Source organism: Dysidea avara, chromosome 5, assembly GCF_963678975.1.
Source record: "Dysidea avara chromosome 5, odDysAvar1.4, whole genome shotgun sequence".
Taxonomy (NCBI): domain Eukaryota; kingdom Metazoa; phylum Porifera; class Demospongiae; order Dictyoceratida; family Dysideidae; genus Dysidea; species Dysidea avara.
In genome coordinates this window covers 24,198,078-24,215,103 of record NC_089276.1, presented here as the reverse complement: position 1 = coordinate 24,215,103, position 17,026 = coordinate 24,198,078, and the positions used below count along the sequence as shown (strand labels likewise).

Here is a 17,026-nt window from a genome sequence, read left to right as displayed (position 1 = left end):
CCAGCAAATAAAGTGTACATGTACATCTCAGTATCTGTTCAGAGACAAACAAACACACACGTACAGTTTCTGCATACCTTGTACATGCGACTTAAATGTGCATGTATAGAAGCTCTAGATCTGTAATGCAACCTGTATCATGTGTCCTGTACATCATATGGTGTGGTCATAAAATCTGGAATCATGTTGTTTAAGAGAAGCAGTATATAGAGCTTGTAAGGGGAAAGCACAAACACAAGCAGTAAGTACAGGATGTATGGAGCATGCAGTATTGCATTATTGCTCTGTTGATTTAACAGATTCTGAAGTATACTCATGTTGCTGAATTTCTAGCTCCATATAGGTGTAGATACATCAGTACCTTGATCAGTACAAACTTTGCATTGTATACATCTCCATGAATTATCAGTGAAAGACTGTATACAGACAGTTGAGGTACTAGCTACGTGAATGGTAGTACATATACCACTGACATCCTGTGTCAGTGGCTAAGACGATAAACATGGTCACGGTCATATCTCTAAAGCGAACACACATTGTCTATAGCGACGGGTTGAGAATACCTATTAAAATCTAGAATAGCTACCCTAACCTATATGAATACTCTATAAGGTAAGTGTTACTATTATGGGTCACTTAAGGATGATTGAGTATCACTACACAAAGGTACCTCATGCTCTCATGAGGACTTCAATTTTGGACCAGCGACTATCATGTAATTAATTGCGCTATTAGATTTTTTGATTATAGTCAAAAATTAGCTAGCTGTGTACAGCTTTATGAGAACTTGTTAAGTTTCTCTGCATTGTGAGACAGCGTACATTCTCTGGTGTACTAAGACAGAAAAAATGGAGTGGCCGCCCCAGACTTGTATCACATGCATAATTAATCAAACCGGCCAGAGTGCGTGCGCGCACGAAACAATTAGATTACACTTAGGGTTTGAATCAGAGTGTAGGGCGAGGCTTAAGGTCGAAGACAAAACTAATGTTCTCCCACCAAACTCTACTGGATATTTGGAATTTGAATCACGAGGATATAAATCGATACTGTTGTGGAAAGCTGAATGACTGTCGATCGGAACAAAGCGATGCCGCGATTGGCACGATTCAATCAGCTATGCGCGGCGCGGAAGTGAATGTTTTGAAAGAAGTACCGGTCGATAAACATGACCATGACTTTGGACACTACACACAAGATCCCTTACCTTGTGTAAAACCTCGCACATCCCAAGTTTCTCACCTCGACGCTAGTTTATCTGATGATAATGACATGAGTTTAGAAGGGTTATGTAATAGCAATGGCAGTTGTACAAGTGAGAAGACAGTATGTGATTGGTGTAATTGGACCAATGTTCTACAGTTGAGTTGGTGTGAAAACTGTGGACATGTGATAAACAGTTCACAAGACAAATACGAGAGGAAAGGTCAAATACACAATCAAGAAGTGCAAACTTTTGTAAACTCGATGTGTTACAGTTACCCAGGGACCAAAAATAATTCCACATCAAGTTATGGTAGGACACATTGTTGTTTAGAATCCCGCACTAAGAATAATTCTTACCAAAGACACTGGAAAACATCATCACTGACTAAACCACCTACCAAACATTTGCTACCAAAAATTGGTACTGCAAGTGAGTCACAGCTGTAGTCAGTGTGTGTATATAGCTGATAGAAAGAGCAATACCTAAGATGTCAATATACTGTATAGTAGGAAACTTTGGCAAAAAAGATTTTGGCGATTGCTTGTCAAGTGTCACTCACTACACATTGCATGTAGCTATAGTGATGGCTGGAAATATACTTTGGCATATAGGCGAATTAAAAAAACAATCTGGCAGTGTTTTATACTGTCAAAGTTCTTTTACTATATGGTATACTTGTGTGCCTAATCTTAACAGCTGTATTAATTTGAGTTTCTATATAGTGAAATGGAGGATTAGCAAAAATACAATTGAAAACAGTGTTAGGAATGTTTGTACGTTACCCGATGAATTGTTGCTGAAGATATTCTCATTTCTACCTTCATCGAGTCTCCTTACCTGCTTTTTAACTTGCAAAAGACTACATGTGATAGCTGCTGATCCAGTACTATGTAAGTATAGTGTTACTGTATGTTTGTGTGAAAGTGTTAAACTTCTGAGAATAATTTCATGAATAGTATATATGCCAAAAGAGTTTTATTTAATCACAGTACATTGACAAGTTCTGGTGGTATGTAGTGCTGAGCGGTTTTGATATTTTATAGACGGTATGGTATTGTCAACTTGATATTACGGTATGACTAAATTATTGGCATACCTTAGTTTGATGCTATTCAGACCTACAGTACTAGATTTAGACACAGAAATAACCCTAAAATTTCAGTAAACGACAGAATTGTGTTAAAAGCCAATTGCAATACATTTACTGTGGTACATATCCATTCACATGTGTTGTAAGTAGACTTCTTCACACAAGGTATGTTATTTTAGCTACTAAAAGACTTGTGTTTTAGAATTTATGGTATTTGCTGTAGTTAAAAAATTGGATGGTAACGAAAACAGATACCGCGGCTTGACTAAAATATTGTCATATTGCTCAGCACTAGGGTATGGTACAAGTACCTAGTATACGTATTTGTTGAGTCCTTGGTGATGGGCTGGCTCCATTGTTGTTTGTGGTTTTCTCTTGTTCAGTCTTCAGTAAGGTGGTTATCATTCAAGCTCTAATCTCGCCTTGCTGTTGATCTTGCTGTAGCTAAGATAGTAGGTTCTGCTTAGGTGCCTTTTCTGTAGTGTTTAGGGCTAAAATATTTTTTAGACTGCTTCTTTGAGACATGGAAGTGGAAAAGAGTACCATTACTCACCCCCAACCACAATAGACACATGGCATCATACCAGCCAGTAACTTTAGTTGCAATCCGATCCACTCATTCCAACTTGTAGATTGACACTTTGCCATTAAATGCATCTGGTATATTCCTATTTGGAATGAGCAACTTGGGGCAGTAACAATCAGCAATTTTTCCAGTTGTTGACCCAAAACAACATCAAATACCACATATTGTTCAAACACATGTATAACTGCTAGTGATTATCAGAATTAGCTATATAGAAGTTAGAGAAAGGAGTTTTAATTGTGACTTTAATTTGAGATGTCGTCTTAAGTGCATTCATGGTCTACTTCATATGTATGTCAATTCACAGGCTTCAGGACTGTGACCTCCAACTTTCAGATAGACATATCAGGCAGACCACTCGTGCTCAAAGCCATGATATATGTGTAATGTTTGATTAAAATCTTATCACCATGTGTACATGCTATACCTAAGAGCATGAGGCTCAAATTTACTGTCAGTTTTGTCTGTTCTCAGGGAAGAATATTGTATTGTGGAAAGCCAGTGACATCATCTTACAATCTGTGGCTATGAGGCAGCCTATCAGATTGGTATTTAAATATTGTTCTGATGTCCTAACTCCTACTTACATCAGAAAATCCTTTACAGTCATTGGACGTAAATTAAAGGTATAGCAATATACATATACTGTACTGGTAGAAATTTTCATATAGCAAAACTGCTGTTTCTATATTTTGTGCTAAATTCATTAAGTTGTCCTCAAGACGCCGGCTTGTTGAAATTGAAAATTTCTAGCTATATGGTGTATATACTGTATATACCACATAGACCATTATATATTCACACCTGCTCATAAATTTGCATCCTTCCTTGCATATACAGTGGAACCTCAGTTACTAAACCCCTTGGGACAGGGTGGTCCATAAATCTGAAAAATCCATATCTCTCTGAAACTGTGTATAAATAACCTTAATATGGCATTTTAAAAATACCAGTATTATTCAACTACCCTAATTGAACAGTCACTACTCTAACAGAGGTTCCACTGTAGTGTACAGAGCTGTGTATCATTTAAACTTCTGTAACAATTTCACTTATTATAATAATATATACCTAGTATAATGATGTACAGAGAAAGTATAATATAAAAGGTACACATTGGAGTGATTATTGAAGTATCTTTATAATGAAGTAATATGAATGAAGACTGTGACTGTTCTATTAGAGTGACTGCTGTATTAGAGTATCTCGAGTCGGCCTCGGTGTGTCACTGTTTTATATTTCATTGTGCTAGCATTATGAATGCAGTTAGGCCAATAATAACAGGGTGTGTCATCGTGATTGAGTAAATAGATTGTTAAGAGGCGTGGTCTCGGTGCTCGATTGTTATCATTCATCCAAGATTGTATTAATAGGTGTGGTATTGTGAAGTTACAGGCATCTAGGAAGTAAGCCCTTAATAAGTTTACAGCATCTAAATGTGCTGCTCAAGGAAAGTATTGATAGGGAAAATTAATGCTCAGTATGGTTTCATTGACTCAACCCTTAAACCCGCACGCGCCAATATATTGGCACTTTTTATAAAGCTCAAAATACGCACATTTATTATTACTGATGGATGAATGTGTGATGGATTCTAAACCGGCAGTGTATGAAGCTTGTCTAATTACATTAGTCCAAAAACCACCTATCACTGGAAAGTACATTCATTGGACTACTTAGACAGCGATGAATAACCATTGTAACAACATTCACTCACTTGTTATGACGAGCTGAAGATCGACGTCTGGTTTCCCCTACCTCGTGAACGCATGGTCTGGCAGCCATTTTTATGAATGTCTGACTCACGTGAGCTTTATATGCCATGATTCTCCAATGCGTGGCGAAGCTACTAGCATTAATTTCAGCTCGATACAGTGAACAGGGACGGAGTTATGATCCATTTTCTGGAGGTATGTATTGGCATGCGTGTTTTAATTGCGTACATGTTGATTCTTTACGAGTTTTGGCCCCGTACATTTGTCGAAGGGTAAATCCCTTGGTATCATATTATTCCTTATTACATCACAAATATAGCAGCACAAATTGCGTAGCCATAGAGTTATTAGTTCAACAGCTACAGCGATTTGTTTGAGGCCATGCGTAAAAACCAATTTATCGGCGTATGCGTTTTCAGTGTATTGTTACTAAAAATTACATGCAGGTTTAAGGGTTAAACGGTACTGTTTGATATTGTATCATGTCTGGTTAGTCCATGTATGTTGATTGATTGCTAATTATATGGCTTAAAGTAGGGACCAATTCACACGTCAGGCTTCATACTTTTTGTTGTAATGATGTCTACTAGCTTATAAAACTCCATGCTTGCCCTTTACACAGTGTTACATATATGTGTACCTGTGAAGCGATGCCTTTGTGCTAGAAGATGAAAGAAAATGGGACGCAAAGAAGATATGTACATGACGCATGTATTGTATATCTTGTGGCGGTATACTACGGTACATGTTTGGTCCAAATGGCATACACGTAATGAAAAAGTTAAGTTTGTACTTTGTAGCATCAAGAGCTGATAAGCAGGTGCTTATAAACTCTGATAGTATGTGCACCTTAGTAGTAACAACAGTTAAGATTACCAGGTATTTGTGGTCAAAGCACCAACCTTCATGATGCCTACTATTTGCAAGTGCAAAGAAATTATTAGGCATTTTATGCTCGATTAGGGATCATAGAAATAAAAAGTAGTGGAGGTCATCTACACCTGTACAGGTGTAGGTATACTAGTGGACATTTAATCCCTACTTCAGTCTATACCATACTGATTAAGTATCCCCTGCATGATTCTAAAGATTAAGAGAAGACTGTAACACATCTATTTCATTCAAGCTGATTTAATATTTTTGCATTGTAGCATCTTACAATAGACTGTTGCAGTTTCAATGACAACTACCAGCTGCTGGCTACAGTGGGTGTGGCATGTCCACACCTCCAAACTCTGCACTTGTATTATGTAATGGCAACCATCCCCATCCTACAGCTGATGGTGAATAATTGTATTCAGTAAGTGGTATATACTATATTATAATTGATGTATGTATATTGTGTCTTACAGTTTGGAGGACGTAACATTGGTGGGAACTGGCATCAATAAAGCATCTATTAGCCAATTACAAGGGTAAGAATTTCTTTGGTGCCAATCGTGCCATCATATTTTGAATAATATAGTTCATCTCATTTTAGACATATGTACAGAGTAGTAACTTTGTGTAGGCAGAACACTAATATTATCCATCATGGCTTCATGAGCGAACAATGTGATTTACTATCGTAATAAAATTTCCCTACATCACACATCAATTGTATTTATCTGTTTAACCCTTAAACGCGCATGAAACTTTTAAGGAATTGAGCTGTGAATGTGGACGTAACTTTTAAGGAATATGTGTTTAGACAAAGCAAACGTATATGGTGAGGCAAGATAGCCTTTCCTAACTCTATTAGCCTAAAACGAGATATCAATAGAAAGTTTATTCATTGACCTACTTGGGGAAGACTAAATAACCACTATAACAACAAAGGTTTACTTGTCATAAAGCGAAGAAGAATAACGTCTCACTTTATCACAACAGAACATTCTTTGTCTTGCCTGTCATATTGATTGTGGGTTTAATCACGTGAGCTGTATATGGCCTGATTTGCCATTGAATGGCGATTCGACTAATACTTGTTTGCAGCAATTCGGACCAACTGGCAAGGAGTTTTGGGTCATTTTCTAAAGATATGTAGCACGTTTTTGTAGTTCTTTGTTAAGAATTATTTTCACGGCGAGTTTTAGTTCCTATACTTTGGTCATAGGGTAACCCCTAGGTATCATTTTAATGCTTATTACATCACAAGTAGAATGGCACAAATTACAAAGCCATACGATGAACGCTTCGAAAGTTACAGCGTTTTGTTTACAGCGTTTTGTTTACAGCCTTGTGTAAATGCCTATATATATAGGCTTATGCGTTTTCCAGGGGCATGCGTAATCTGCCTATATATAGGTTTATGCCCATTTAAGGGTTAATATGCACTCTATACAATTTATGTACCTCTAATGTTTCCTAAATTTAAAGGTAAAATTTTATAAATTTTATAGTTGCTCAAAAGTCATTGAAATTTCACCTAGGAAATTACAGTAGGATCATGATTGTCTGATTATTTAAATGATAGTAGTGATTGTTCTATTAGAGTATTTTGTCAATTCCATTTGAATAATATGTATGCTCCATTAGGATAGTTGAATGGAACTCCACATATTAATAAATGGCTGAGGCTATTGACACCGATGATAAGCACCACCAAAAGCTGTTGACACTGGCCGACAATAGCTTAGATGAAAATGTAGGAAAAATAGTGTTGCACCGATTTACATTTTTTCACATTTACCAATACCAATTATTTGCGTAATCCTGTAACTGATATTAACCGATGTTCTTCAATTCTTCAGAACAGGAAGTAAATTGCATTTGTATAATCAATTATGTGGGGGCCGATTTTTACAATGTTTGCTACAGTTTTGCCACTAACCCCTTTCATGGAAAAGGAGGTAAAGTAGTTATAAAAGAGCTAAGCCAGCTTCTCAAACAGTGTTTTTAGTCGGATTCCAGACCCTTTGTAAAGAGTGATCGACTAATTGTGATGAATATGCACAGCCTGCTATAGCCTTGCAGCCATACTTTTGCAAACAAACAAGCCTAAACAGTTATAAACAAGAAATGTGGTACCACTTACTACTACATTCACTGCTTTCTTTATATTCACCTGTTCCATAGACCCTTTACACCAATCTGGTTGTTTGGCTGTTTTTCACACTACCATCTGCACCTCCATTGAAAGCTTTCTATTATAAATGCCAAACCCAAAATAATTTCTACTAGCACTACCGTAGCCATGTAGTGATGTCTCATTCTACTGTAAGAACGTCTGAAGTAGCAAACTGTTACCTCTTGTAGGTTTGCACGTAAGCTTTGGAAGGACCACAGACTTGGGTAGCTCTAATTATGGCTACCAGTGCAAGACACTGGTGTAATTTAATCATTTAAGCTCTTTAGTTTAATTTTGTTTATTGATCTGTACAGTCCTGTAAAGTATTAATAAATAAATAAATAAATAAAGAATATCTTTCATACGGCAGTGATGAAAATACTACCAAAAAAAAAGACTTAGCTAAGAGTTTTTGCTCAAATTGTAGCAAAAGTTAGAAGCCTTGTTTTAAAAGGGTATAAATCTGTCAAAACTATGGCATGCTTACCATAACTATCTATTGATGATCAACTTGAAAAAGATTTGAGGGAATTTTGTAGTAGCATGAGGTTAGAATTAAACCCATTATTTTGACACTATGTGACTGAAGAAATCTTCAAGAAAATGCTGCATACAAGGTTGCAATCTTTAAGACAATCTTTAAGTACGAGTTCCCAAGATGGAGACCACAGTACAGAAAACCCTAATGAACTGACATTTTAAGAAAGAAATGTAATAAATTACATCGGTGGATATGTTATTAAAAACTCCATTTCAAGGTTGATGCTCTGTTGCTGCTCCAGTCAGATGGTCCAACTGGCCTGGAATCAGCACTGTTGGATTGAAGCTATAGGCCATGGTGGCTTAATTCACATCAATGAAATGCTTTACCAGTGCCTGATAGCTATTGAGCAAGTGTGTAAATGCTTGTAAGATGGAGATGCTAGTCAACTGACTGACATTAGAACATCACTTTTGGACAAAGCATTATTGGACGTAGATGCCCGATTCTACTGGGACCTTACAATGGGATTGACTGCTGTAGAAATTAGCGATGACCTGTTGAAAGTGTTTACTGTAGTTCGCATCCATGCATTTACGAAAGGCTATATGGAAAAGAGCAATAAAAAACCAACACAAAAATCTAAATCTTTGAGAAAAAACTGTTTTACAATGCATGTTAATCATAATGTATTACTTCTTTTTGATTTTCTGTTTACATTTTTGTAGAGGTGCACCAATCTCTGCAAATGTAGCAGTCCTCTTCTTTCCTCTGCAATTGCCAACAATTGATCTGACATTAATGTCTCCCACAACTCTCAGCGCTTGCAAGTTTTCACGTGCCATTGGATTATCATTTTTTTCCCCTTTGCCGTTGTTGGTCAGAAATCTTTTCTAGGGGATCCTGGCACACCTTGTCACTTAAGAAAAATGTACTTAGAATGATAGGAACCAACTCAACAAATGAAGACACTAAACAAAACACATACAGCAGTTGTTACTTTTAACAATAAAACCTAGTGCATGCTACACACCTGTGATTGAAATCCCTTCTTGTGTTAATTTATGTAAAAGATTCCTCTGCTTCTGTTGTTTACTGTAGCCCTGTCTAGCTTTCACAGATTCCTTACATTTCTTCATGTACGTTGTGAAGTCATCACTAAGCCACTGAAACATTGAAACACATAATTACTAATAAAATACTAAGTATATGCATGCCTTTAGTCGAAAATCATCCTTATTAGTGTATGGCTCTTGAAATTTCTCTTGTTTCCTTCCCCTTGTCATAATTGTCAACATTAAGATAGTCAAAAACTTGTCACACATTAACGGAGGTAGCAGTTGCTTGTGCATATGGTCCATGCACCTGTCATCCTAATTGCATTAGATACAGTCCCACTGAATGCCTATAGATGTAAAAAAAAAAATATTTGCTATACCCATATGCTGTACCTGTGCAGCAAGGTCTACTCTCATTTTTGAAAAAGATGTGAGATGGATGTGCTCATACTTGAGTTTGTGGACCATTGCAACTTTAGGACCTGCTCCCATATTCTGATTGTGTAAATCAACACCATGCTTCCAACTAATGTCCTGTCCAGAACACTACAATAAAGAAATATTAGTTTAGGCACATGTAATCAATTATACAGTACAAACTTACACATAGCAGCCTTGATGCAAAACAATTTCTTACTGTCTTGATTAAGTGGGGTGGATCACAAATTAAGTAATTGTACTGTTTTTCTTCACTATATTTGTTCAACACCTTATGCTTGTCAGATTGTGAATTAGTAAGTAAATGATGCAGCCTCCGGTTAGAAGTAGTGCCATCACAAATGCATGATATCACACTGAATCCAATACACTCTAACCAATGAACTGCTTCCCAGAACATTGGGAACAATTGAGGACCCTTTACTAAGTCAACAGGAAACGGAGCATAGGGAAATGGTTTTAAAACAAAACAAAAACCATAATAAACAAAACATATTTTGCCAATGGTTTCACTCATACTATCTGCATGATTCAGAGTTTGAATATCGCAAAAAGGCATTGTGAATGTCACCCAAGTCCACAGAACCAACTATATTCCCAGTGCTTTTATTGAAGACAAGTCCTTTTTTAATGTGCATCTCATCAAGTAACAAACCGACTAAATTCTTGTGGTTTGGAGTATCATTCAATCTAGCATACTCTCTTGGTCTTCAGTGGCAGCTGAGAATCCAGCACCAGTGGAATTAAAATGAGTGTAATCCCGTAAAGTGTGTTCAGATGGTAGACACAAGCATCGTAAATTCCTCAACATTTTGTAGGCTACACTACTACAGTGGTGCAGGTATAAGCTCCATTTTATCACAAGTGGATGCCATCGAACTCCTTTGCCACTCCTTAATGCTTGTCGTTGTTGCCTCCAGACCAAGCACTGAAATGAATCTTCATCACACTGCTTCATAATTTCACTCTTGTGTTGGTTTATAACAGTCACCAAGTCTTCCTCCTGAGATGATTTACCTTGCATCTCTGTTAATCTCTCAACTTTTGCTCACAGCCGGCTACCTAACCATCTGCTAGACTTCAGTTGACCTTGTAAGGTACGTAGTCATTTCTGGGGTTGACAAATAATTTAAATTGGCATGACTGTTTGGAGAAGTACTGCTATGAGCACTAGGTGATAATGCAGCATTTGATTGGTTGTTTAACCTGGAAGCAGTTGAGTGCAAAGTTTTGCGATGTGCAGTACACTTAACGCATCTCACAACTCCTTGCTGAACTGCAATGTGGCATTCCCTATGTCTAATGGTTTGCTTACCCTCTACAGTGACAATGCTGGCCATTAGTGTATTACCTATGTAAAAAGAAAACAAATTTATATGTGTAAAAATCCAAGTGATAACTTACGGTCTGTTCCATAGAATTTTCCTTTGTAATGCAAAACAACCTCAGAAAAATCTTCACACAAGTTGCCTCCACGGAAATGAAGTTAGTTTATTGCATTAAGGATCAGCATCAGATCATTGACACAGCATACACGAGAACAAATTGGCACTCCCAGTTGACCCTATGATCTCCCATGGTTACACTATTTTCAAAGTTAGGATGAATTTGAAGAGATGTTATGACTTGTGGAGAAGGTTTAAACTTCATTTTAGCAAGACTAAAATGTTCTGAAGTTGCCTCAATGATCTGCCAACCTGTACATCTCCAATCTTTGTATAGCAGTGTCAGTGCCAGTAGCAACAGTGCCACTAGTGATTCCATCAGTAACAATAGGACCACTGGTAGTTGCCTCAGTAGCAAGAGTGCTACTGCAAATAATTGCATCAGTAGTACCATTAGTAGTAATAGTGGTATCTCAAGATAAAGTAAATCCATTTTTGTCACTCTTGCTGGCTAGCCTGGCTTTCCTTTTCTTATTATACCTCTTCACAGTAGAGAATTTCAACTTCTGTCCTCCCATTGAGCTAAAACACCTTTCAGAAGGATGTAAGGTAGCTAATCTATAACTGCATAGCTTACATTGTATCAGTTACTCCCCCCCATGCATTATATTAGATTTGCATAACAATTAACGCTTTAGTAGCTCAACTTTAACTTACTGTTTCTTTCTACAATGGACAGTAGGGGTGATAAGTTTACATCAATTCAATAAACAAAGGATTGGTAAGTACAAAAACAACAAATTATAAGTTAAAGCGATGTTGTTTCAGGTCAGTAGAGCTAGCAAAAGTTGCCACATCATTCAAACGGTAAGAATTAAATACGTGCTGTCAAAGAAGAAATAGACAAATGACTACGCTGGTTCGGTTACTTGTCCCAAGGTATACTTACACAAGGTATACTTACACAAGGTATACTTTCACAGTGAATTTGACGTTCATGCAGTGAAGACAGCTCACCAAAGTTTTCAGTCACACGGTTCCCTCAGTGAGTTCTGGCAGTATGATTTGCCCCCTATTGCCCTGTTCATGGTAGAGAAAAAGACTGCTGCTGCTAATGACATGAAATTAACAGTAGAACAGTGGTTTAAATTTTTGCCACCCGGTTAACAACAATTTGTTAATGGTGCAGATAGTCTATCACTAAAGTGCAACAAGTGTGCAGAGATTCCTATCTCGGGGGTGTAAAGGATCTATGCCTGTTCATTGCCATCATCAATGATTGATTTTGGGGTTTGGTTAATTGGCTAATATTTCCGCTTTGTAACTGATACCAATACCTGTAAAATTGGCTGCTACCAATAATTCAACCTATTATCAGTGCAACACTAAAAAAACAACAAAAAATTGGACTCAAACAGATCTTGGCCACTACCTATACACTAATCTACTGTACCAACCATTTAACTACCACCAAATTCCTGTCTTTTCTACCTTAATGCAAGTCGAAAAGAAGACCAGTGAAGAAGAAACCAAGGCTGAACCCAACTTTAACCCTAACACTGAAGTTTGCTTGAGCATAATAATGTCTTTCATTGTTTGTTTGTGGGTAAGCTTTTGGTGAGTCAATTCAAGGTGAACTAGGGTTGGCCTGGCTTCGCCTGGACAGTCACTTCATTCTCTTCGACCCTAGCTCACCACGAACTCACCAAAAATGTCCCTCCACACAACTAGTGTGTTTGATGCTTGAGTTGCTTGGTTGGTGTCAGTAGGTTTTAGTGGTGTTTATTGACACTGACTATCATGTCAATAGCTTTTGTTGGTGCTTATACTGTATTTTACTTGTCCCCGTTCTGATTTGAGTTTTAAAAATTACAACAGTTTATTGTCATATCAATGGGAATTTTTTTTACAGGCTTTCATCTTCATTGAAGTTCACTGTAACTTAGGATTTGACTGAAGGTAGTGATTTTGGATGGCTGTGTTTGGAAAGAAAAGGATTGACCTTCATTGCCACTGAGGAACTTGTGACTTTTGCTTTGAACTTTGTTGTACATCCCGATACATATTAAGTGACTTGAAAGTAAATGAAATACTTGTGAGAGTAGGTTGTAGGAATAATGATCAGACTGTAACCAATCATAAAGCATCAATATACAATGCAACCAGGTGCATTGATAAAAAAATCATTGGTGTATAATAAAATTATCATTATATGCTAAATGTTGATGGTAGAATTGCTTGATTTCACTAAAAAAAAAAAAGTTGTATGGTCATATCAAGAGTTCATAATATTAGTGAACTCTTGGTCATATTAAACCTGTTGCGCAGCTGTTGCAGTTTCTATTTCTATATGGAATTACAGTAAAAGTATACTCTCCACTATTACATCAAAGGATATACAGTAGGACCAGATCAGTGACAAGTATGGGGCTCTATAGTTGTCAAATAATGATTTCACTACAAGCTCCGTATGGATTATGAGGTAGAAAGTCTTTATCACTGCAAACAGAATGTCCTTGCTGCATGAAACTATTCTTGCCATTCTCTATGCCATCATAATTTTATATCATTTTCTATTTGATAGCTACTCTTCATGCTTCTAACTAAAAGTTTGTCCACCCATTTTTGCTATCTTATCAAAAACATTTTCCTTGTTCTCAAGATGTTACCTTTCTAGCTCAGATTCTGTCATATGTGACCGGATTTGTGAAAAGGTACCTTTTTCACACACAAAATTTGACCCATTTTTTGAACTTTAAAGTTTCATAACTTTTTGATTATGGCATATAATTGCTTGACATTTTCAATGAATGTAGCTACAGTATCTGGCTACACTTTGATAATAAGAGCAAGTTAATCAGTATCAGTATAAGGAGTCAAGTGTTACATCATTTTGTTTGCTGGCATGTCAAATGTGTGGAAAAGGTACCTTTCGCAAATCCAGTCACATATGGTGTGTTTCCTATATACAGATGGATGTTAACACGTTGGCTATTATTATAACCTACCAATTTTAAGAGGGATAATCTAGAGGATTAGCAGCTGTCTATGAAAAATTTCTGTCTCAAAATTTGCAGTTCAATCATTTGAAAGTGGTTTAATGACATTGTTTGCATATTATAAATGCATAAAAGTTTCTCAAGAAGCAAAATTTCCTGCCTCATAAAAATCTACTACACAGTAGTTCACTTTTCTATCTTGTAATAAATACTCCATAACTGCTGCTTTCCTTTAGCAGTTGCCTGAGGAAAGAAATACACATGGACATGCAGGTGTACACACAAAGTTAAACAAAAAAGAACAGAATTCTCCCCAGTGAAGTAAAGTAGAGCAGTAAACTGTAAAATATTGTACCAATCGAAATAATTACATACATTCCTTTTATACCACATCAACAAAATTGCACAGTAGAGTGGTGCTGCACCGCTCTACTGTTCTACATCCCTGAAAATAATCAAGGCCTTCACTACCCAGTGAATCAGCGCTGGGACACCTGTGTGGCTACTCAGGTGCTGTGAGTCAACGCAGGAGAATCCTCCTGGGGTAAAACTAGCTGGTATATAACTCACAGGAGGTTTTACCATGTCTTAGATGAAGGTATGGGTGGGCACTCATAGTCCCACATGGACACCTCACCTATTATGGGAGACATGGACATTTGGTATTTACTTTCCAACCCAGGTACTTATTGATGTGCTCCCATTTAATAGCTGGGTAGATTGGAGCAATGTAAGTAAAATTTTATGCTTAAGGAAACAGTAATTGGACATAACCAAGCACATTTTACAATTTTAGTTACAGGCAGGCCTGTGCTCTACTTTATAGTGGGAAATTTTCAAGGGATTAAACTTTTGCAAAACTGTGTCAAATACGATTTTTACGTTTTTTAATTCAAGAAAAAATTTTTAAGGTAAAAGCTATGTGTATAACCTTAAACATTTCACTATTATATTTCAGGAAGCTATCATTACTCGCAAAATTCGCAAAAGTTTTGTCCCTCAAAAATTTCTGGCTATGTGGTACCACTTGACTTTAATGTCTCACAGTGTACAAAAGTTAAACCTTTGACTGCTACATACACATTGTCATGCCTATCCAATGAAATACATTTTGAGCCACCTGTGCAATAATCAGGTGCTATAATAATGAGTTTGAGTGAACACAAGACTAGCTACATGTCTTCCAGGACTAGCTAGTGTATTGCAAGAGACTGTACTGTGTCTCACATATGGGTGAAGGTGTGTACCACCACATTATCAAAGTGTCTAAATTTCCCAAAATTTTGAGAAATTTCAGGAGATGGTAATTATCTTTACAAGGTGGTGGCTACAAAATAATCATTTGAAATCAGTTGGTGGTAATAACCATTATGTTAGCATATGGCTAAGTTTACCTTGAACTTTAAGGAATTTAAGGTGGTGAGAAACGGAAAAAAGTTATATCATTCTTTATTAGTTGTAATATTAACTTTCATATAAAGAGCAGAGCAAGTGGCTACAAGCACCTTAAAGAAACAGGAAGGAGAGAGATGGGTATCTCTCATGGTTCAGACTCAAATGTCCAAACAGTTATAGTGAAGAGAAGGCTTGTGTGGTAAGTGTCAATGGAGGAGGGAGGTTGGCTCACCAGTGTGTGGAGTAAATTTGGCATGCATAGCTATATGGCATGCCCATGTGGCTAAGGAGTCTGGGGGCATTCTCCCTCAGGAAAGTTTTGGAAAATATGGCTACTGTAAGATTGAACTGACATTGTATTGAAACAATGTGAAAAAAAGGCAGTTTTGGCAAGCCAAAAAGCTTTTTTGAAAAATAGAATATCACAGGATTGGATCTTGAGGTCATTTTATTCACACGGTTAACACACACATGCACTTCATAGCCACTTTCAACACTTAAATTTTTGTTCTGTTTTGTCTGCTCAGCAGAGTATATACTTGGAAAATAGTTGGCTATATGTCCGAATTGCTGCATGGATATGCAATCAGCTATCTGCTAGTCTGTATTCAAATTAGATTTCCTGTTTAGCTATACAACTTTATGTTTTCAGTGGTTTTGCACTTAACAGCTACTTACATAATGGTAATAATATCTGTATGAGGTAGCTATACCATAAAGCTGTTGAACAGATATCATGTGACAGTTAGTCTTTTCCAGGAAATGTAGAGTTGGTAGGTTGTCCTTATAGCTGGGTAGTGAGTTAGCTAAGTAAAAATGCAGAAAGAGTAGGGTAATGCTATTATTATTTGCAACAATGATATGTGCTTACACACAATATGAATTGTATGTTGCATGTACCATAATATATACATGTGCAGCTAATACTTCCAGCAAAGATCTAGTTAGACCATGGCGGTAGTTTTGGTTGTGCATCCAAATTTGCAAGAAGCCAGCAAACCACACCAGTACCAGAGTGAGTTACCTGAAATAATGCATGATTTTCATGTATGCATGGTTCCATGCATGGTAATTGAAATGAGATGATATTGCTGTGAAAATGTCCTCCACCTCCAACTACCGTACGCAAGGAAAATTTGACGAATCGGTTTAATTCGTAAAATTTAAATTCGTCAAATGTTTATAAGCGCCCTTAAAAGTACAGGTTTTGCCTACAATTTCTTGATTTTTGTCAACATTTTATTCGTCAAACCTGCTGAAGTCTGAATTCGTCAAATTTTTTGGTGTCAAAATTTCCTTGCGTACGGTAGTAGTCCACATACTAAAATTGAACCTGGTGAGGTCTCTTTTCTACATAAGATCTTTTCTCAGTATTATTAAGTTATTGACCATTTTAAAGTCTATACACTGCTAATCTGCCTGTGTAAAGTGGGAAAGTATCACATACAATCAAATTGTTTGCACTGTGTGGATCAATGTTCCCACATGTTATACACATGCATGAGCTTGTAGTGTTCAGTACCTGGCAGTACTAACAATCTGAAATATGATCTATGATAGTCGTAATGTGATTTATTGTTGATTCTACTTTAGGGGAAGATTATAGTACATTATGGGGGAGAT

At 36.9% G+C, this 17,026-nt stretch overlaps 2 protein-coding genes across 3 annotated transcripts; one reads left to right on the top strand and one right to left on the bottom strand.

The window, feature by feature from the left end:
- Positions 1 to 918: 918 nt before the first annotated feature.
- Positions 919 to 13,099, top strand: LOC136255488 (uncharacterized). 2 transcript variants are annotated; one of them, XM_066048274.1, is made up of 6 exons: positions 919 to 1,636; positions 1,930 to 2,097; positions 3,358 to 3,509; positions 5,750 to 5,898; positions 5,951 to 6,013; positions 12,922 to 13,099. In XM_066048274.1, the coding sequence occupies exons 1-6, from the start codon at positions 988 to 990 to the stop codon at positions 12,953 to 12,955; spliced, it is 1,215 nt and encodes a 404-aa protein (XP_065904346.1). In that variant the 5' UTR covers positions 919 to 987; the 3' UTR covers positions 12,956 to 13,099. The 2 variants fall into 2 exon arrangements, with proteins under 2 accessions (XP_065904346.1, XP_065904347.1); XM_066048275.1 differs by lacking the exon at positions 12,922 to 13,099 and adding an exon at positions 7,116 to 7,284.
- Positions 8,694 to 11,451, bottom strand: LOC136255489 (uncharacterized). Its single transcript, XM_066048276.1, has 6 exons — positions 11,029 to 11,451; positions 9,791 to 10,975; positions 9,580 to 9,732; positions 9,346 to 9,533; positions 9,162 to 9,294; positions 8,694 to 9,099 (listed from the first exon to the last, which is right to left on the bottom strand). Exons 4-6 carry the CDS (start codon positions 9,487 to 9,489, stop codon positions 8,981 to 8,983), a joined length of 396 nt encoding a protein of 131 aa, XP_065904348.1. The 5' UTR covers positions 9,490 to 9,533; positions 9,580 to 9,732; positions 9,791 to 10,975; positions 11,029 to 11,451; the 3' UTR covers positions 8,694 to 8,980.
- Positions 13,100 to 17,026: the final 3,927 nt, after the last annotated feature.